Here is a 21,571-nt window from a genome sequence, read left to right as displayed (position 1 = left end):
CCCTCCTCTTCTCCAGGGCATAGAAGAAGCAGGAACCCTGGTCCATCTCCCAAAGGAGCTGGACTCACAAGTGAATGAATGTGTCGTGGGCATGGCAGTTGTCCAGAGCTTGAAGCTCTATCTGTCTCTCTGGACACTCCACAGAGAGACGGGTTGTCTGGGTCAGCACCAGCATCTCTCCAGCTCCAACACTTCCCTGTCAAGCTGTTCTCTAGCTGCCTCCTGCTGCTGGGTCTGCCCCTGGGTGTGGCAGCAACAGTACTGGCTGATGCATGACTACCTCATGTCCCACCATCTGCAGGCTGAGGGAAAGGCTGGCTGCCAGAACTCCTGGAAGGTAGCCACAAAGCCCACATCCTCCAGCAGGCTGTTGTTGAAGTGTCAGTAGGCCAGCCCCAGATGCTTGGGCTGCAGCATGAGCTGAGTGTACACTAGGTGGTGGTTGTGGAAGAGGGCTGGCCCAGTGCCAGAGGCATGGACTCAGGCTGTGTGCAATATGGGCATGTAGATTTCATCCAACTGGGAGTGGTATGCCCACTCCTCCACCCTGACAAAGGTGAACATGGTGATGTTGTCAGGGTGGTGAGCACCCCAGATGTCCACCAGGGAGTGGTCTGTGGTGATCTCCCTGAGGATACCCCCAGTGGCCTGGCTCCACTCCCTGGCTGTGCAGTGGAGAGCACCCTGTCCAAGTTCGCAGAAGATACCAAATTATGGGGCAAAGTTAACACACCAGAAGGTAGGAAATGGATCCAGGCGGATCTGGATAGGCTGGAAAAATGGGCAGAATGAAATAGGATGCAGTTCAACAAAGACAAGTGCAAAGTGCTGCACGTGGGCAAAAAGAACCACCAACACACTTAAGGTTGGGGGATGACCTCAGCAGCACAGCAGCGGAAAGGGATCTTGAAGTCATAGTTTCATAGTTAGTAGGGTCGGAAGGGACCTGAGCAATCATCAAGTCCGACCCCCTGCCATGGCAGGAAAGAATGCTGGGGTCAGACAACCTCGGCAAGGTGTCTGTCTAGCCTTCTGTTAAAGACCCCCAGGGTAGGAGCAAGGACCATTTCCCTTGGAAGTTGGTTCCAGATCCTAGGTGCCCTGACTGTGAAGTAGTGCCTCCTGATATCCAGCCTGAATTTGCTCTCTGTTGGCTTATGGCCATTGTTCCTTCTTACTCCCGGTAGTGCTTGGGGGAACAGGGACTCTCCCACTGCCTGCTGGTCTCCCTTGGCCAGTTTATAGATGCCACCAGATCCCCTCTCAGCCTCCTCTTGTGAAGGCTGAACAGATTCAGTTCCTGTAGCCTATCATAGGACCTGCCCTGCTGCCCCCTGATCATGCAAGTGGCCCTCTGGACCCTCTCAATGTTGTCCATATCCCTCCTGAAGTGCGGTGTCCAGAACTGGATGCAGTACTCCAACTGGGGCCTGACCTAGGTTGCATAGAGGCGGAGGGTCACCTCCTTGGACCTGCTCATGATGCATCTGTGGATGCATAACAAGGTGCAGTTAGCCTTTCTGACTGCATCCCCACATTGGCGGCCCGTGTTCATCTGAGTCAATAATGACTCCAAGATCCTTTTCTGCCTCTGTGCTGGTGAGAGGGTAGTTCCCCAGCCTGTAGGTATGCTGCTGGTTCTTCCTCCCCAGGTACAGTACCTTGCACTTGTCAGTGTTGAAACCCATCCTATTCTCATCCACCCACCTCTGTAACCTGTCCAGATCTGATTGCAGCTTGTCCCTCCCCTCTAGCATGCCCACCTCCCTCCAGATCTTAGTGTCATCTTTGAATTTAAATAAGGTGCTATTCACCCCCTCGTCCAAGTCGCTGATGAAGATGTTGAACAGTGCAGGCCCGAGGACCGAGCCCTGTGGAACCCCACTGCCCACATCCTTCCAGGTTGAAAAAGACCCGTCCACTGCCACTCTCTGGGGTACGGCCCTCCAACCAATTGGCGACCCATCTGACCATGTAGGCATTGACACCACAGTCGCCTAATTTTTTAATGAGAATGGGGTGAGAAACAGTGTCGAAGGCTTTTCTAAAGTCCAGAAAGACTAGGTCCACCGCAACTCCTGTGTCCAAGGATTTAGTGACCTGATCATAGAAGGCCACCAGGTTGGTCTGACAGGACCTGCCTCTGATGAACCCATGTTGGTTGCCCCTAAGCATACACTCCCCTGCTGGTCCCTCGCAGATGTGCTCCTGGATAATTTTCTCAAAGAGCTTCCCCAGGACCGAGGTAAAACTAACAGGCTTATAGTTTCCTGGGTCCTCCCTCCTCCCTTTTTTGAAAATGGGGACCACATTGGCCCTCTTCCGGTCCTCTAGCACCTCGCCAGAGCACCATGAGTGCTCATAAAGCCATGCCAGGGGACCCACAATGACGTCTGCTAATTCCCTCAGCACTCTGGGGTGGAGATTGTCAGCACCTGCTGATTTGAACACATCCAGTCCCACCAGGAGGTCCCTAGCTAGGTACACGCCAACCCTGGGCCTGGCTGCGCCTCCCCTGGGACCATCAGGGATCATGGGGTGGGGGTGGGGGGATGATCTGGTGCCTGCTCAGAAAAATGGAGGCAAAGAACTTGTTAAATAAGTTAGCTTTGACGTCTGGTGCAACCACCAGACTTCCTCGCATGTCCTGCAGTGGCCCTACGTTACCCGGAACCTTCTTTTGACCCCCTGTGTATTTAAAAAAGGACTTCATAGTTGACTCCAAGATAAACATGAGTTGTCAATGGCCAAAGTGGTCAAGGAGGCTAATCACACTTTATCATGCATTAGCAGATGCATGACAAACAGGTCCAGAGAGGTGAGGCTTCCCCTCTATGCGGCACTGGTGAGACCACAGTTGGAGTACTGCACCCAGTTTTGGGCGCCACACTTCAAGAGGGATGCGGAGAATCTTGACAGGGTCCAGAGGAGAACCACTCGTATGGTCAGAGGCCTGCAGGCAAGGCCCTACAAGGAGAGACTGAGGGACCTAGATGTCTTCAGCCTTCACAAGAGAAGGCTGAGAGGTTATCTTGTGACTGCCTATAAATTCATCAGGGGAGGGCAGCAGGGAATAGGAGATGCTGTTTTTACCCAGGTATCCCCTGGAGTTACTAGGAACAATGGCCTCAAATTGATGGAGAGCAGATTTAGATTGGACATTAGGAAGAACTTCTTCACAGTAAGGTTTGCCAGAATCTTCAGTGGGCTGCCAAGAGAGGTGGTGCTTTCTTCTACCCTGGGGGTCTTCAAGAGGAGACTGGACAAGCACCTAGGTGTGGTCGTCTGACCCCAGTGCTCTTTCCTGCCCAGGGCAGGAAGTCAGACTCGATGACCTACTGAGGTCCCTTTCGACCCTAATATCTATGAATCTTCCCCATTGGGGCCCTCTGGCATGAGTCCCAGGGCTCCCACCTCCTCCTGGTGGTAGGAGGGGGAGGGCTTCACCACTGGACCTGCCCCCAGTAGCGGGGACCAAAGCCCCAATGTCTGCGGTGGTGGGGGTAGGTTGCAGCTGGCAGAGTTGGGGGTCTCCTCCATGGGCTACTCTACCTCAGGATGGCTGGGCCTTCCTGGGCCCTCCATCATGGTGGTAACAGCTATCTTTTCATTTTCTCTGGGGGTGGGATTCTTGGCACAACTCAGGAGGTGGTAAGAATGCTAATGTCAGCCCCCCTTTTGGATGGTGGGCAGGGGGCCCCCTCCATGTCTGAGGGCTCAAGTTGCACCTGGGGCTTGCACTTGGCCTAGGCGGCCAATTGCTGTCCATATGGGACCAGCATCCACCCAGCCTCAGGGTGGTTCAGGGAGGGGTCACTTTGGGGTGCTGGGGGTGGTATGAGGCTAGGAAGGGGTGATGATAGTGGTGGGGTGATGGGGGCTGGCATGCCCCCCTCGCCACCCTCCCCTGCCTGCACACCCTGCTGTGGGACCTCTCTGATGGCTGAGGTGCAGGGCCCCTTGAGTTTGTGGGGGGCTAGATACTGGGGCTGGGATGCCAGGGTTGGCGGTGACACCCCTCTCCTTGGTGGAGGCCTGTGATGTCCCCCGTGGCTGCCTAATTGGGCACTCTTGGTGATGGTGCCCTGGTGTTTGGCCCCAGAAACACCTCACCTCCCCCTCTATGTGTAGTGGATGTGGTTGGGGGACCCCTAGAAGGGAACTGTGAAGGTCCCCCCTGCCTCCACTCCAGCTATGAGCTGGATGGTGACTTGGCAGTGGAAGGACTGAACGTGGCAGAGGCTGGGGTCCTGCCACCCCAGCAGGAGGGTGAAGACTGGGAATAGGACCCTTCCCAAGCGCTGTAGAAAGGTCATGAAGGCCCAGTTGGGGTGTAGAGTGGGATGGGGCTGAGGACCATATGGGGCTCGAGCAGGACATACTTACCCCCCACTACAAGCCCCTTCTCCACTGCCTCCTGTGCAGTGTACTTCTTGGCAAGAATACAACCTTGCAGTAGTAACTGGAGGACCATCACCATCTTTGGGGCCACCACTGCCTGAGTGAGTGCACATAGTTCTCAAATAGTGGCAGTTCAATCTCAGGCACATCGCACTGTGTTGTGCCTGGTGATGGTGGGGAAGGGGCCCTAGATTGCTTGAGGTGTTGTGGGCAGAGGTGGTGGAGGGCCCAGTCTCTGAGCCTGCAGGTTTCCATGCAGCTACCTGAGTGTAGCTCCGGCTGCTGGGCTGAGCAACTGGGCTTACAGAGCTGGGAAAATGCTGAGTGGACAGGGTGCCTGCCAAAGAAGTGCTACTGGTCCCTGCAGGTGCTGGCAATTTGGTCTTTTTTGCAGGCCCTTTACCCTTTCCACCCCCTGTGGAGAAGGAGGAGCCCTTGCCTTTTCATAGATTCATAGATTGTAGAGTCAGAAGGGGCCACAATGGATCATCGTGTCCAACCCCCTGCCCCTGGCAGGAAAGAGGACCGAGGTCAGATGACCCCAGCCAGGTGACTGTCTAGCCTCCTCTTGAAGACCTCCAAGCTAGGTGATAGCACCACCTCTCTTGGAAGCCCATTCCAGATCCAGGCCACCCTTACTGTGAAAAATTTATTCCTAATATCTAACCTAAATCCACTCTCAACTAGTTTACACCCGTTATTCCTAGTCACTCCCGGGGGCGCCTTAGTAAACAGCGCTTCCCCTATTCCCCATTGACCTCCTTCCCCCCTCCCGCCCAATAAATTTATAGGACGCCACAAGATCTCTCCTCAGCTGTCTCTTGTGAAAGCTGAAGAGATTCAGCTCTCTCAACCTCCCCCCGCAGGGTCTATCACGAAGGCCACTAATCATGCGAGTGGCCCTCCTCTGGACCCTCTCGAGATTCCCCGCGTCCCTCTTGAAGTGTGGCGTCCAAAACTGGACACAGTACTCCAACTGTGGCCTGACCAGTGCTGCATAGAGGGGGAGCATCACCTCCTTTGTTCTATTAGTCATGCACCAGCTAATGCACGACAAGGTGCGATTGGCCTTGTTGATGGCCTCGTTACACTGCCGGCTCATGTTCATCTTGGAGTCAGTTATGACTCCAAGATCCCTCTCTGCCTTCGAGCTACTGAGAAGGACACTCCCTAACCTATAGGTGTGCTGGGGGTTCCTTCTTCCCAGGTGGAGTACCTTAGATTTATCTTTATTAAATTGGATCCTATTTCTCTCTGCCCATTGATCCAACCTGTCCAGGTCAGCCTGAATCTGCTCCCTGCCCTCCGGTGTACTAACTTTGCCCCATAACTTGGTATCATCAGCGAACTTGGAGAGGGTGCTCTCCACGCCCTCGTCCAAATCGCTGATGAAGATATTGAATAATATCAGTCCGAGGACCGAACCCTGCGGGACCCCACTGCCCACCTCCCTCCAGGCTGAGAAGGAACCATCCACCACCACTCTGGGTGTGGTCCCTAAGCCAGTTGGCCACCCACCTGACCGTGTAGGCGTCCACTCCGCAGTCTGCTAGCTTCCCAATGAGGATAGGGTGCGAAACTGTGTCGAAGGCCTTCCTGAAGTCCAGGAAGATAACATCAGCCTCGGCTCCTGCATCCAGGCAGCGTGTGACCTGGTCACAGAAAGCTACAAAGTTTGTCAGGCAGGATCTACCTGTGACAAACCTGTGATGGTTTCCCCTCAGCATCGTTTCCCCTGCTGGGCCTGCACAAATGTGTTCTTTGATTATTTTCTCTAGCATTTTCCCAGGAATAGAGGTAAGACTGACTGGTCTAAAGTTACCCGGCTCATCCCTTCTCCCTTTCTTGAAAATAGGCACCACATTGGCCCTTCTCCAGTCCTCAGGGACCTGGCCAGAGCACCACGAGTGCTCGAACAGCTGTGCCAGCGGCTCAGCTATCACACTGGCCAATTCTTTCAGCAGCCGTGGATGGAGGTCATCCGGGCCTGCTGACTTGTATCCATCCAGCTCCTCCAGGAGCTCCTGAACTATTTCAGAACTAACAGTAGGCGGACTGGTGCCATTTGGACATCCGTCAATGGTCGAGGTGGGGGAATTGGCTTGGTCAGTACATAGAAATACTGAAGTGAAGAACTCATTGAAGAGCTCTGCTTTTCTTCTGCCCTGGTCAGATATGGGCAGTCCTGTGGTCTCCTTTGGGGGAGAGTGGCCAGGGAGAGGCCCCTGGCCCTGTGGGGTTTCCCCCGGCTCATTAGCAGCTCCCTCAGGTGGCTCTTGCCCTGCCATCGGAGGTTTGGTGGGAAGGGGTCAGTTGGGGTGCATGAAAGGGAACCATGAGGTCCCCCTCTGCCTGGGGGGAGAAAAGTGGCTTGATGCAGGGGGGTCCAGGGAGTCTCCTCCAGCTGCATCAGGTGGAGGCTATGGGAGGGTGGTGTGTATGTGAGGGGCTGGGGCCGGGGCCAGGGTCAGGGCTGGGAGAACAGAAAGAACACACATAGGGACACACACAGGAGGGAGGAGGAAGCATGCCGCTGGCTTACTTAGCTGCACACAAACACTGGGAGAGCGGGGCTGGAGCACAGGGCTCACCTCAGGAAGACAAATACAGAGGTCCTGCTGGAGCAGCTAGCAAGCAGGTAGCAGGTAGTGGTGGTGGAGGGGCCCCACTGGTGTTGTGAGGTCCCCTCTGGCTGCAGGCGGCGGCAGGTAGTGGCTGGTAGTTGTGAGGGTTCTCCCTGAGAGGGGAGGGGGGCTTGTAGGTCCTGGAGAGGCAGTGGTGGTGGTGTTGGGGAGAGCAGGAGCCTGCAGCAGCTTCTCAGGCTCTTGCTGCTCCTTGCCAAGCTCCAGCAGCAGCCAAGGGAAGTGGTGTTCAGAGGCTGCTGGGCAAGAGCGACCTACGGTCTGACACAGTAAATGGCAATTCTTTTGTTCATACGTGGGGCAGGAGCTGGTTAGGCACTGGGCACTCAAAAGGAGAAAATAAACTTTCAAATGAGGTTTTATTCTGCAATGTGACCTGTAAACACAGCCCTTGCTCAGCAAGCTGTCTCCTGGTGAGACTTGGAGTATTCACTCCTGTTAGTGAGTGCCTACAAGTTCCAACTTGTAGGCAAGTGTGTCACACACCAACCCCACAGGGAAGCAGTTTGGCTGTCAGACCCAGGAGAGTTATAAGGCAGGTAGCTAGAGAGATCTTCTCATTGGTTGCCAGTAAAGCATTTTGCCTTAGCATATCTGCAAGTCAGTAAGTACAGAATCCCAGCACACAGTCCCCAGCCTATGAAGGCTTTGTATTTGTCTGCTTGACCTTCACTGTCCAGCATGCACTCACAGGTTAGGGTGGGGCAATGAGTCTTTGTGCTTGTTCTGGGCAGGTGAAAAAGCTGCAGTCGATCCTGAAGCCCATGATGCTGCGACGGCTGAAGGATGATGTGGAAAAAAACCTGGCACCCAAGCAGGAGACCATCATCGAGGTAGAGCTGACCAACATCCAGAAGAAATACTACCGGGCCATCCTGGAGAAGAACTTTTCCTTCCTGTCGAAGGGTGCCAACCAACACAACATGCCCAACCTCATCAACACAATGATGGAGCTACGCAAGTGCTGCAACCACCCGTACCTCATCAATGGTGAGAAGTAGGTCATGGGGATAGGGAATATGGCATACCAATGTGCCTAGCTCCTCTGGAAACTTCACAGGCACTGGAACAACCCATGCATTATTAATAGTGAGGGGCAGGGCATGGGGGTAGGCTGGGCTAGAAACCTGGGGGTGTCTATACTAACACACCCAAGCTTATTAGCACCATGATACAGGGCTGATGAATCATACAATAAGAGAACTAGAAAGGACCTCTGAAGGTCATCTAATAAAACTCTCTGGTCAAGGCAGGTTTATCTCAGACAAATGTTTGTTTAACTTGCACTTAAATGCAGAATTTTTGCAGCATCTCTAGGTATAATCTGCATCAGTATTTAACCACCCTGAAAGTTAGAAAATTATTCCCAGTATCTAAACTAAATCTCCTATGTTGCAGTTTAAGTCCATTACTTAAGGAGTTACCCAAGTACTGCAACCACCCATACCAGATCAGTGATGGGGCTGTGCTCAGGGCAAGGACTTTTTCTCAGCTCTCTATTCTAGGAATGAGCCCTATTTCTCCCTACATCTGACCATTCACCAGCTTTAGAGATCACCTTATTTAGGGATTGGGCCTTGCTCTTTAGTAGCTAATACTTCTGTGCATTCAGCTTCTGCAGGATGCTGCTTAACTTGCCCATTGCTAATCATCTGCTCTTGGCTGTAATGGGATGAACAGTTGCAGGTGGTAAACAATTTGTGTTCAGGGGAAATCTAGATTGCCTGTTTTGCTTGACAATTTCTTACAGTGCATTTATTGTAGGGTGCCTTAAAATTAGAATATCTATACTACAGATCCCCTTGTGGATGGCTTTCCCTTTTTCTCTCAAAAGCTAAGCAAGGCCATGCTGGCACTGGATTTGGATGGGAGATCTCCAATCCAGGGGATCCCCAGAGATGATTTGGTTAGGGCATAATGTGAATGGGTGCTGGCAACCTGTGATAGACCTGAAAGACAGGCCTGGCCAGATCATGCTCAGATTCTCCTGAAGGATTATTTATATGAAATGGAATGCAAATCCCCTTGCTCTGCATCCATGGCTGACGACCTCAGCAGAGAGGCTTGGACTGAAAGAAGCACAGAGATTTGAGACCTCCTCTTCCTCATTCCTCTTTGGGTGCAGGCCCAGTGGATCAGAGGGTAAATTGCCATGAGATTCCCTTTCCTTCTTAGTTGGTCCCTTACCTAGTGGTCTTGCTCCCTACACCATTACAGAGCTCTGTGTCTTGCCACCTATCCCTTGTGCATCATGGCTGAGTGATATTAACGCCTTGGACACGACTCACTGGGTCATGGTATCATACAGTTTTGAGGGTCGGGGGCCATGTTGCCATTGCCAGTAGAAAGCAGAGCAAGGGTAGGTGTTCCAGGGGCTAACTTTCCATCTTGCTTTGCAGGGGCAGAAGAGAAAATCCTGGAAGATTTCCGTAAAACACACAGCTCAGATGCACCAGACTTCCAGCTGCAGGCAATGATCCAGGCAGCTGGCAAGCTGGTGCTGATTGACAAGCTGCTCCCCAAACTAATTGCTGGTGGACACAAGGTGCTGATCTTCTCCCAGATGGTGCGCTGCCTTGACATCCTGGAGGACTATCTCATCCAGAGGCGGTTAGTACAGCCCAGAGTTGCCTTGAGCTCAACTCAGGTCTCCACATCCCTGCTGTACTTCAGACCAAGGTTGGAGGGATAGATCTTTTCCTATTTATCTAGTATTCCAAAGGAGCTTAGCTGTTGTCTGCCCCAATGAAGAACACGGAAGGCACATTCTCACCACACAGAATCTTTTTTGGGGGGCTCCACAATCCACGAACACCATGAACAATGTTAGAAAGGTGCTCCCTGTGCACACCCTGGCCTGTGTGCCCCTCTGTCATCCCTCATCATGATCTGCACCAGCAATGACTGTACAGAAGCAGGACATTGTAAGTTAAGACTTATCTTACGCCTGCTGCCCCTTCTGGACCAGATATTGGAGCTTCAGGTACATTGGTCATGGGGTGCTGCAGATTCTCTTGTCACAAAAGAAGAAGAGGCCTGGCTTATGAGGGGACTAAACAGTGGGAGCTAGCAAGTCACAAGTAAATCGAAGCCCCTGGCCCTGTCTGTCTTCTGAATTGTCAGAGCCACTAGGCATGTAAAAAAGTGCCTATGAAGCCCTGGGCAGCTTTAGGGTATTAGCTATCTTTTGCAAAATTGGGCTGCTCTCCATCCACCCAACATCAGGGAATGTTGGGAGCCTTGTCAATGTGAAATGAATGTGCTGGAATCACTAGAACATTCCCTGTCCAATAGTTTGCACCCCTCAGCAGCCAAAAGCTGGTGCTTTAGAGATGGGGGCCTCCTTCCCAGTGATCCTTTCTGGCATTGCCAGACTGTATTGTCATCCAGCCTGTGTCATTTGTTTCCCTGTCTGAGCAGATACACCTATGAACGGATTGATGGACGAGTGCGTGGGAACCTGCGCCAAGCTGCTATTGATCGCTTCTGTAAGCCAGACTCAGATCGCTTTGTCTTCCTCTTGTGCACCAGGGCAGGAGGCCTGGGCATTAACCTCACAGCTGCTGACACCTGCATCATATTTGATTCAGATTGGAACCCGCAGAATGACCTCCAGGTAACAAGTATAGCAGGGCCCTAATGGCACCTTCAGGAGTGACACAGGATCTTGTGACTAATTATATTTATAGCAGAGGTAGAGTATGCTAGCTATTGGGACAATGGGGCAGGGCATCACTCAGCCAGGGATAGTAAATGGAGTTACAAGTTGGAGCACTGTACATCTTTAGTGCTAGTCAGTGAGACCCAAGAACAGGATACCATCCATTACAAATGATAACCAGTTAGGCTGTGCAGTGCAGCCCATGCATCACTGGAAATAACCAGTGAAAGTGCAGAGCTGGGGTGACACTCGCTGGGAAATACTGGTAGTCACAGGCCAAGGTGGTTCTCAAAGTTCATCTGAGTTCAGAGCAACCACGCTGGGTAGAGCCCTCCCCACCATGGCCCAGGTGGCAGGAGGAGTAGTCCTCAGTCCTCCATAGACTGCAAAAACTGAGACTGGCATTCAGGGTACCTGTGTGTGTCCCTGTGGGGCTGTGCTAGGGTGTTTGAATCCAGTTCATAGTGCACGCCTGTCTGCATCACACAGACCCTGCCGCTCCTGCAAGTTCAACTCGCTGGCAGTCACAGCAAAGAGGCCAATCAGGCTCCCTGGGGTGGGTTTTCACGTCATCACTCAGGCATGTTGTAAGGGTGGTGGGGAACTGACCCTGCATTGAGACTTAGCTGTGGTGCTCTCACAGAGGAGGACACAGACAGAACCTGTCCCATAATCCCTTGTTGTCCACTGACTGTGTTTGAGATAACACTCTCTCCTGTCCCAGGCTCAAGCTCGCTGCCACAGAATCGGGCAAAGCAAGGCAGTCAAGGTCTATCGCCTGATCACCAGGAACTCCTATGAGCGGGAGATGTTTGACAAAGCCAGTCTGAAGCTGGGCCTGGACAAAGCTGTTCTGCAAGACATTAATCGCAAGGGCAGCACCAATGGGGTAGGTTGCCTGCTAGGGTTTGGGCTGGAGCTGAACGGCGGTAGAGCTCTGCTCCTTTGTTCCTTACTTCTGCTGCTTACTTTAGTATTTCTTCTGTGCTTCATCAGTGAAACTATCTGCAACTGCTTTTCTGGGTGCCTTGAAGGTCTTTTACTCTGAATAGGTAGGGTTGAGTGTAGGGCTGAGCCCCTGAACAGGATGAGGGTCCCTTTTGGGAGGAATTCTTGAACTACATCAGATTTCCAGTTGTAAAAGATCCCACCAACTGACTCCTTGTAATCACTGTTTCCTTGTCCCTTGGATGGTGAGATGTTCTGAACTATGATGGGAATTGGTTGCTTACCACTTGAGAAGGAACCACAGCAGGTGACTTTTGTTTGCTTAATTTAGAAGTGTTGCTCCCAAGATGAGATGCATAGCTAGATGAGGATGCAACTTACTAAAAAGCATAGAAGCTCTTGAACAACTTCCATCAAATTTACTGAACCCAGAGTTGAGTCATCATCTAGGAACACCTCTATGCAAGCGAGGTAACCTAGCTGGAAAGGCATCCTATGTCTCTTCCAGGACAGGGTGTTATGGCCTTTAAAGTAAGCTCCAGCAGGGGATCTGAAGGTACCATGGTATTGTGGATTCTGCAGAGAACTGTTTGCTCTGTACCCCTATCCTTTGCACAGTCTTTTTGAGTATTCCTTGAGTTTTCCAGTCCAGGAGTAACTCCAAGGGAGAGTGTGCCCCAGAGTTCTTTGAACTCTGAAACAGCATCCCTTGTCTTCATGGCCCCACCAGTAAGCTCCAAATGGTCTAATTCCTGATCCTTCTTTAAGGGAAGGAGTGCAATCTAAAGTAAATTGCAGTCATAAAGGCAGCATTCCTAAAATAAGACAGCATCTGTCAGTCATCTGAATACAGCTAGCAAAGTCCTTAGTCAGAGTGACAAGCCAAACCTAAGCAGAATCCTTGTCTGCCAGAGGGACAGGCCTAAGCAGCCAGGCCCCTTGCATTCCTGGATTGAAATTTAGAAAGATTGAGACGGTGTATAAGGAATAAGGTTCTAAATGGGCAGTGTCTAATAGCATTATCTCCTTGGATGGGAAGCCAGTTGCTTTGAATTGTTAGAACTAAGCTAGACAAAGCCAGGTAATGGATGTGGGCTTTCTGGGATTCATTAAAACTCTTCCTATTGTAGTTCAGAAAAGCTTTTCCAGCACTTCAACTGGAGGAGGCCATGATTGTGATGACCCATTAAACAGTACAGCTTAATTGTATTATACACCATTCTAAGATCAGCCTGTCAGTGTAGGGCTGAACAGTGCACTGAAAGGAGGGGCACAGAGGGTAAGCAAGGTATCTGTGTGGAAAAAGCAGTCTTAGTTCGATTTAATTTTTACAGGTCCAGAGAGGAGTCCTAGAAACCTGTTGCACACGGGCAGGCATGTCTCCTGCCCTGAGCAGTAGGTATCTTAACAAGTCCGAGGCAGGCTTCCAGGAAGAGGGGCAGTATATTTTGTTGCCTCATTTCCTCACCGCATATTTGTTCATTCTTGTACAGCTCTGTTTCCCTTTCTATTCTGGGCTTATTGGACCTGCTGTGGCTCTTGTCTGGGGATTCACAAGGTGTTTAGGCTCAGTTCAGTATATGGGGGTTTTGCACAGTGCCCATTCTCCATGTACCATCTTTCCCCGGTTACTTTCTGTGATGTCACGCTGGAACTTTGAAAGCCTCTAACAATTGGTCTAGCTCAAGGCCTTGCACTCTCCAGAGGAAACAGAGGTCAAGGCAGCACCTTGCAGAAAACTGGTTCTGGCTCTGCACTCCAGAACTGGAAGCAGCATATGCATGCTATTGTGATGCCTTGCCTGAGCTTATAAGCCCTATTTGTCAGCAGAGGCACGTACTGTGGTGCAGCACTGCACTAACATAGCTATACTGCTTCCATTTTTGGAATTAGCATGTGCAGAGACAGCCACACAGTGCTGCCCTGTGCCACGAAGAGACTCCTGAGAGCCTTACTGCCTGTGTACCCCATCACGATACCACTTTCAAGAGGCTGCTCTCACCATTACTAATGTTCTCTGTCTCCTGGTGCAGGTACAACAGCTCTCAAAGATGGAGGTAGAGGACCTATTGCGGAAAGGTGCTTATGGGGCTTTAATGGATGAAGAAGATGAAGGTTCCAAGTTCTGTGAGGAAGATATTGATCAGATCCTGCAGCGCAGAACACAGACAATCACTATCCAGTCTGAGGGGAAGGGCTCCACCTTTGCCAAGGTGCAATGTGCCCAGGGGGATCAATCTCTCTGCAAGTGGCTTTGGCTTTTAACTGTTCTTTCAGTGCTAGTGTGGGGTGTGCTGGGAACATGTGGAATACCAAAAATGAAAATCCCCAGCTCTTGGCATGGTCTGTTGTTTTCTGACCTTCTCCTGTCTCAACTGGGCAAGGGTTCTGTTGCTACAAAAGCCAAGAAAACTCTCCCTACCCATAGACTGCTCTCAGGAGTGGGATCCTGCTGGACCCATAATACTTTATGTACCCCATCACAGGCTGGTGCAGCATTATGATAGCAGTGCAGAAGCCAGATGGGCAGCACATAGAGCTCCCTCTCTTCCTGTCTTGATAGCCATGATACTTAGCAGAAGAGGAAGAAAAATAAGCAGCAGCCCATGGGAGCAATAGATGGCAATAAATGGAACTCTGCTTAATTTGATCCCCACTGTACACTCCTTTGGAACCTTTCCTGTGATAGGAAGATTGCATGCAAAGTCTGGTCTTCTGCAGGGTGTAGGGCCTATCTGCACTGAGTGTGCATGTGGGGAGGGTGTTAGTGATTAAAGCCATGACTCAGGGTTTCTGTTTTCAGTGCTGCCTCCAATGAGGCAGATAACTTCCCTGCTTTACCTCAGTGTTGCTCTGTAAAATACTGCTTCTCTGCCCTGAAGAGACCTTTCTTATTCTGCAGATCTGTTGCCTAGTGTGTTGGTCAAATCTGCTGGCTTCTGTAAGTTCTCAGAAGCTACATGGCCCTGGGGAGGGTGCTGAAATCTGCTCTTTCTTCATAGAATCATAGAAAATTAGGGTTGGAAGGGTCCTCAGGAGGTCAACTACTTCAACCCCCTGCCCAAAGGGTTCAATCCATCCCCAACTAGATCATCCCAGCCAAGGCTTTATCTAGCTGGGTCTTAAAAACCTTTAAGGATGGAAAGTCCACATGCTCTCTGTTCCAGTGCTTTACTACCCTCTTAGTGAGAAAGCTTTTCTAATATTTAACCTAAGCTTCCCTTACTGCAACTTAAGACCATTGCTCCTTGTTCTGTCATCTGCTACCACTGAGAACAGTCTAACTCTATCTTGTCATAACCACTCATCAGGTAGTTGAAGGCTGTTACTAACCCCCCGCCCTCTTTCTTGTGCATCATCATCAGAATTGAGAGCCATATTCTAGTTGCAGAGCCAGAATCTCCTACCTGTGCCAGCTGGGGCAGCAGGAGGCCTGCACAGTCTGTTACTGGTGAGGTTTTGTGAGCTGGAAGGAGCTGCGCTGAGCTGTCAGGTCCCAAGGGAATTTTAGGGCCAGCCTTTTACTTGTGGCCTGAGCCCAAACAACCTGGAGTCCATCTACACTTGGCCCATTAGAATCTGTGTTGCAGTCTTTACAGGTGTCTTACCAGAGTAAAAGCACACTTGAAAGCTGAGCTGCCAGTACTATAGAAAGGCCCTGTACAGTCTCCCTGAAATGAGACAAAAATGAGATACAGTTGGTAAGGGATGTTAAAGAAAAAAGTTCTATAAATACATTGGACAGAAAAGAAATACCAATGAAACTGTGGGTACACTGCTCTATAGCTAGGGTGAACTATTAACAGAAGTCCCAAAGAAGGGAGAGCTGCTCAATGCCTACTTTGCTTCCATCATCATAACATAAGCAAACTGAGAGCAAATAGCTAAGAAAAATAATACAAAGGAGGAGGAGGGCTGAGGATCAAGATAGGCAAAGCGTATGCCTGAGAGCTTTTGACAAACTTGGAATTAATTTTAAGTCAGCAGGGCTTGATTAAATTCATCCCAGTTTGTTGAAACTGGCTGAAGAAATCTCAGAGCCATTGGAAGACATGTGAGAACTGGAGAATTGTTCTTAAAAAAGGGATGAAAGGAGAACTCTGAGAATTACAAACCAGTCATCCTACCTAAGTTCAATACCTGGGAAGTTACTGGAACTAATTAGAAAATAGTCACTCTGTAAACAGCTGGAGAAGAAAGGCATGATTGCTAGCAGCCAACATGGGACAAGTCATGCCAAACAAACTTCCGTGACAGAGTAACCAGTTTGGTCGATGAAGGGAATGCAGTGAACATAATATACATGGACTTTATTAAGGACTTGATGTGTTCTCAGAGAAATGTGGGATAGATAAAATTGCTGTTAGATGGATATGAAACTGGCGCAATATCCACAAGCAAGGAATAACTGTAACTGGATTGATGTCAGAATGGCAGGAGGTTGCAAGTTCAAGTTCATTAATGACTTGGATGTAGTAATAGATTCCTAGTCAAGTTTGTAAATTACATGAAACTAAGCAAGGTTGCAAACACTGGAGAATAGAATTGGAATGCAAAGGATCTTGTTTAATTGGAGAACTGGATTATAGGGGTTTTTTTCTGAGATTTACTCTAAATCTGCTTTACTGCTTTTTAAACTATGCTAAGCCCTGGTTAGACCTCAGCTGGAGTATAGTGTGCAGTGCTAAGTTCCTCATTTTAGGAAAGATGTAGAGAAACTGAAAAGGGTCCAAAGATAAGTAATTCAAGCTGTATGAGGAAAGGCTGAAACAATTAGATGTGTTTAGTTTGGTAAAGAAGAGATTAAAGGTGGACATGATCACTGTTTTCCAATATTTGAGAGGCTGCCATAAAGAAAAGGGAGAACAACTGTAAAAACTTCAACAAAGCAGATCTTAAGGAAATCTCAGAAAAAAAGCCTCTTAATTGTACTAATAGGATGATGAACAAGCTGCCCAGGGAAACTGCGATCTCCATCATTGGAGGCTTTCAAGAAAAGGCTGGATAGGCATCTGTCTGAGATGGTTTAGGAATAATGCATCCTGCATTTGTGCAGGGTGTTGAAGTAAATGCCTTTGAGGTCCCTTCTGTGATTCTATGAATGGAAGCATTGAGATATTTGGACTCTTGAGATTTATTTTTCCAGGAGCCCTGCATTGAGAACTAAGCCCTAGCAGTGTTTTGAATCCTCTCTAATGAATTGAGGCCCATGGAAACTGCTGCTCCCATGGCTGGCATTCTGAGCACTGGTTGGAAGGATGGGGCCATACTAATTATTATTATCCATTCTCAGGGTAAAATGGCACAATTTAAATTCCCAGTGAGTTAGACATGAGCATTTGAAAATGAGGCTGGCTCCCAGCTCCCCTTAGCAAATGTTGGCACAGTGCTTTCTTGCCAGTAATTCTTTTAAGTGCAGGCTGATATGCTATTGCGGGTGGGCGCTCTGTGCGTCTGCGATAATAAAGCTGTTTTTGCTGTAGTAAGATGATGGATTGAAGTCTGTTTACTTGCTCTTTCACTCCTAGGCCAGCTTTGTAGCTTCAGGAAACAGAACTGACATTTCCTTGGATGATCCCAACTTCTGGCAGAAGTGGGCTAAGATAGCAGATCTGGACACAGACACAAAGAATGAAAAGGTAGGGTCAGTGCACATGGATTTGAAGACTGACACAGTTGCACACACTCATTTTCCCATATGCTTGAATATGCATGGACATACGTGCCCCCTCTTCCCCCCATACATACACTCACATGCATGCTACTCCATTTACAATAAATCCATTGGCAGATTCTGTAAGATTCTAGTTCCTCAGCTGGGAAATGTGTGTTCCAGCTATGTATTGCTACACAGATGTGGTGCTGTATTCTAAGGGGCTGCTTCTCAAAGACTGGGAGAAACCTCTATGTCTACTAGCAAGTACAAAGGAGGAGTCAATAGAACATGGGTGACTAAGTTACTGACAGCTCTGGAAACCATAAACCAAGCTCTTTGGGATTATGCAGATTGCAGTGTGATAGAGATAAGAGCTTAGCAAATTTCTTGACAAGGAAGGAACAACCTTATAAGTGACAGTCACAGCCATTTTATTTTGCAGCAATGGAACCAGAAGGCTCTTTTGGAAATGCCCTGGTATGCTGGACATGCAGTGCATTTGTACTGCACTGTGTATGCCTCTCACTTTACCAGAAAAGTAATGGGAAGAGAGGCTTTATTTGGCAACTGTAAATGCCTTATAGTGTAGTGCTTGATTTAAGTGCTGGAAGCTGGCCCATCTGTATGCATTCCCAATACATGGTGCCAAACCCAGAACAGATTTTTCCCCAGACTCTTTCATATCATCATCCACCAGATCTATTCTGTCCATCTGCAAGGCACTAGGGGACATGGTTAAGTAGGTACTCTAGGCTCACTGCAGCAGCCTGCACTAAGGTGCCTCAGAGAGCCCCCATGAGAACTGCCATAATGCTGATCCCAGTGTGACTAGCCAGACTGGAATATCAAGGACCCTTAGATCCCCATTTAACCTTCTTTCCAGAGGCATAACAGGGCAGCTCTGCATCCTGGTGGCACACAGGGCAGCACCAACTACTAGGCTGCTGTTGACAGTGTAGCTGGCTGGGAGTATTGGTAGCTGCTATTCTTGTACCCCCCTTTTCCCTGACCCCTCATTAGTTAGACTACTGCTCTTTTCTGTCAAAGCCAATAAATACTACCTTCCTGGGGCAGTAACCAATCACCCAAAGATTTTAGAAAGAGTGAACATTTCAGTCCTCAGGAAGCTAGTCTTTTTGCCACTGGCAAAGAATAGGGGAGATTGCAGTACTACCCATGCCCATGTCCCAGCCCTGGTAGGTCTTTGATTAGGTGATATAAGCCCATATGATTCAAGCAGATGGGTGGAGCCCCATGCTACAGAGGGATATAAAACCCAAGTGATGTCCTTGCCAATCTGCCTAAGTAAAAATTCCTTGACCCCAAACCTGGTGATAAGTTTGACTTCTGACATGAACAAAACACACCAAACAGGTTTTTAATGAAACAGAACATCCAATGAATGGTTGTCAGGGCAAAACTATGTGGTTCTGTTACTGCCCCAGATGCAGGATACCTTAAGATCTGTGCGTAGCTGGTGAATTGCAAGGCACACTACTGGTTTTGCACACCCCCTGCACACACTAATCTCATCCTTTCAACTGTAGGGCTACAGGCTTGTTACCACAGTGACCACCTGGCCTTGATCCTCTGAGGGTGCAGTGCTAACTGGGGGCTGTGCAGTAGAAATATTTGCCCCAACAGTGATTCCCATCATTTTTTAAACTGAAAATGAAATTAAATGATAATTAGACCGCTCTGGCAAGGTAGCACTTATCACGAGAAAGACTGAGGTCTCATGGGTCTACTGTGCTTCCTGCCACCCTGCTTAATTCCAGAGTATGTGTAATTATCTCTTTAACCATGCTCTCTGTTGTGAGTTATTCTTAACATATTGCTTCTGGATTCTAGTGCAGCATGAAAAAATTGTAAAGAGCCACTGTACAGCATTATAGCAATGAGAAGCCACTAAACAGGAGCCCTAGTGTGTGGCTTATTGATCCTGTGGGGGCTCAGTAGCCTCTGTTGCATCTACAGACACCATTCCTCACTAGTCTGCAGGGCTGCCCAACAAATGTATTGGCCTGCATATGAAACAGACCATTGCAAACTTGACCTGCTGTTGCTTTAACTTGAGTCCATGGGCTACAAGAATGGTTGTTCATTGGACAGGGCATTTCTTTCTTTTTTTAACATCTTGTTTATTCAAGAAAATATGGAATTCTAATATTGGAATAATAATATACAGGACTCACAAGAGATTTAAGTTATTACATATTTACAAACTAAATAATATGCAACAATCTGCATAAATTAGCATACATTATTAATATAATGCATATATGTAAATGTAAGATTCAGTAATATTAATTAATATTCAAAGATTCTGGCTAGAGACTGAGTTATTGGATGGGAAATACATATATATATATTTGGGCTGCCAAATCATTCAAAAAAATTATCACAATTGCTCAATTAAAAAAATTAATCACAATTAATTGTGATTTTAATCACACAGCTAAAATTCAAAATTATGCACAGAAAAACTCGAATTATGCAAAATTATGCAGGTACTTTGTATGGTTGGGGGGTGGGGATGGGTTGTGTGTGCGAATTTGTGAAGGTGTGGGGGACTGTGGGTGTGTGTGGGGGATTGGGAGCCTGGGGAAGGCAGTTTCTGCATGCCCTAGCAGGATGTGGGGTACTGTGGGTCAGGTGTGAGAGGCAGCAGCAGGGCTGAGGGGGCTGTGGCTTGGGAGTGAGGGGCAGGTGCGCGTGCGTACACACACACACACACACACACACACTACCCAGCAGGTAAGCCTGTGGAGGGGTATGGGCGTGGGGGGGGGGGCAGATCAAAGCCCCACAGTGAGGGAGGGAGTGGGGCAGAGGCTGGGGTGAATGGGGCCCTAGAGCCAGGGCAAGTTGTGGGACAGAGTGGCAGTCCAGATGGGGGGAGGGGATATGTGGCTTCTGCTGCTCTGCCCACCCCAGGGGGAAGCACAGGGGGCATATGCCCCCCAAATTTGTGTGCAGGGAGTAGTCAGGCTGCGGGCTTGGGGCTCTACATCCTGTTGCCCTTGCTCCGGAGGCCATGCGATGCCATGTTGTGTTTCCCGCCACTGGACGGGCAGGGGACACGTGGTACAGCCAGCGTGCAGCTCCCGGGGCAAAGGCAACAGGGTGCAAAGAGCCCCAGCCTACAGCCTGCCTTCACCCCATGCAAAAATCTGGGGGACACATGCCTCTCTATGCCATGACCTGCCCCAGTCCTGGGGCTTCATTTACCCCATTCCCTGCCCCACTCCCTCCTTCACCACGGGGGCCTCAATCTGCCCCCCCCCCCCCCCCCCTTTCCCTCCCCATTCTCCTTCTCTCCCACAGGCTTACCTGGCAGGCAGTTCTCTACACACTGCCAGGCTGTGTTCTGTGTCTGTGCGTGCCATTCCTCATCCCTGCTGCAGCAGCCCAGAGCCCATGCCCGGGCTGCCCTGCGGTCCTCTGCGCTGCCATCACTGCTCCACTGGGTGGCCCCAGAAGCAGTGATGATGGCAGTGGAGTGAAGCCTGGGCATGGGCTCCAAAACCATGTGTGCGATTAATGTGTTAAAAAAATTAACTCAATATCGATTAATGCATTTATCACGTGTACTAACCATGATCAATTGACAGCCCTAATATCTCTGTGTGTGTGTGTGTATTACCTTGAGCTGCCTTCACCTCTTTATAATATAAAAAAATAAAGCTTATCTAGATTATGTTTGGTCTACTTAATATACCTGCAGTGCTCTTTTAGTTATACATTCTCACCCTAAAATTCTTAAAGTGTGAGGTTGCACTCTAACCCTCAGATGGAAAGCAATATTTATCCCTTCCACACCTGAGTAGTGACCTCCTTCCTGGGAGATTCCTGACTCCCAACTTAGGAGAGTCATGGCACTATATTACAATTCGTCAGATACTGTTTTTTTGAAGGATATTGTACAGAGCCTTCCTCTGTCTAATGTATCAGGCCTTCCTCCCAGTCTCTTCACGTATTACACTATATTTATACCCACCCCTTACCATTTGCTTTTAGCTTCAGAATATGTTTTTACTTCCCCATTTTCATGATTATTTCAGCTCCCAACATTACCATTTTAATTGTTTTTCCCCCTTGTGATATTCCCCCTTCCATTTTTTCTTTTCATCACTTTCATTCAGTCCCACTCAAATCCTCTTGAATATCACTAGCTTTATGACTCTTCCAGTCACCTTGTCCTTTTCCTTCAGTATCTTTTTTTTCTCTTGTTCAGTATTATGGTCTTGCTTCTTGCTGTGT

The 21,571-nt window shown here is 49.2% G+C and overlaps 1 protein-coding gene across 8 annotated transcripts in view; it reads left to right on the top strand.

Annotated features, from left to right (window-relative positions):
- CHD6 (chromodomain helicase DNA binding protein 6) overlaps window positions 1–21,571 on the top strand; it is a 256,715-nt gene that overhangs the window by 133,267 nt on the left and 101,877 nt on the right. For all 8 annotated transcript variants that reach the window (XM_019500672.2, XM_059733285.1, XM_059733283.1 and 5 more), the window contains 6 exons: window positions 7,778–8,033; window positions 9,443–9,653; window positions 10,464–10,659; window positions 11,429–11,593; window positions 13,686–13,865; window positions 17,181–17,291. In XM_019500672.2, the coding sequence (XP_019356217.1) occupies window positions 7,778–8,033; window positions 9,443–9,653; window positions 10,464–10,659; window positions 11,429–11,593; window positions 13,686–13,865; window positions 17,181–17,291 (1,119 nt within the window). The remainder of the gene's footprint in view (window positions 1–7,777; window positions 8,034–9,442; window positions 9,654–10,463; window positions 10,660–11,428; window positions 11,594–13,685; window positions 13,866–17,180; window positions 17,292–21,571) is intronic.

The sequence above is a fragment of the Alligator mississippiensis genome, chromosome 9 (genome assembly GCF_030867095.1).
Source record: "Alligator mississippiensis isolate rAllMis1 chromosome 9, rAllMis1, whole genome shotgun sequence".
Lineage (NCBI taxonomy): Eukaryota > Metazoa > Chordata > Crocodylia > Alligatoridae > Alligator > Alligator mississippiensis.
The sequence above is the reverse complement of the archived record's forward strand: the minus strand, read 5'-3'. Positions and strand labels throughout refer to the sequence as shown.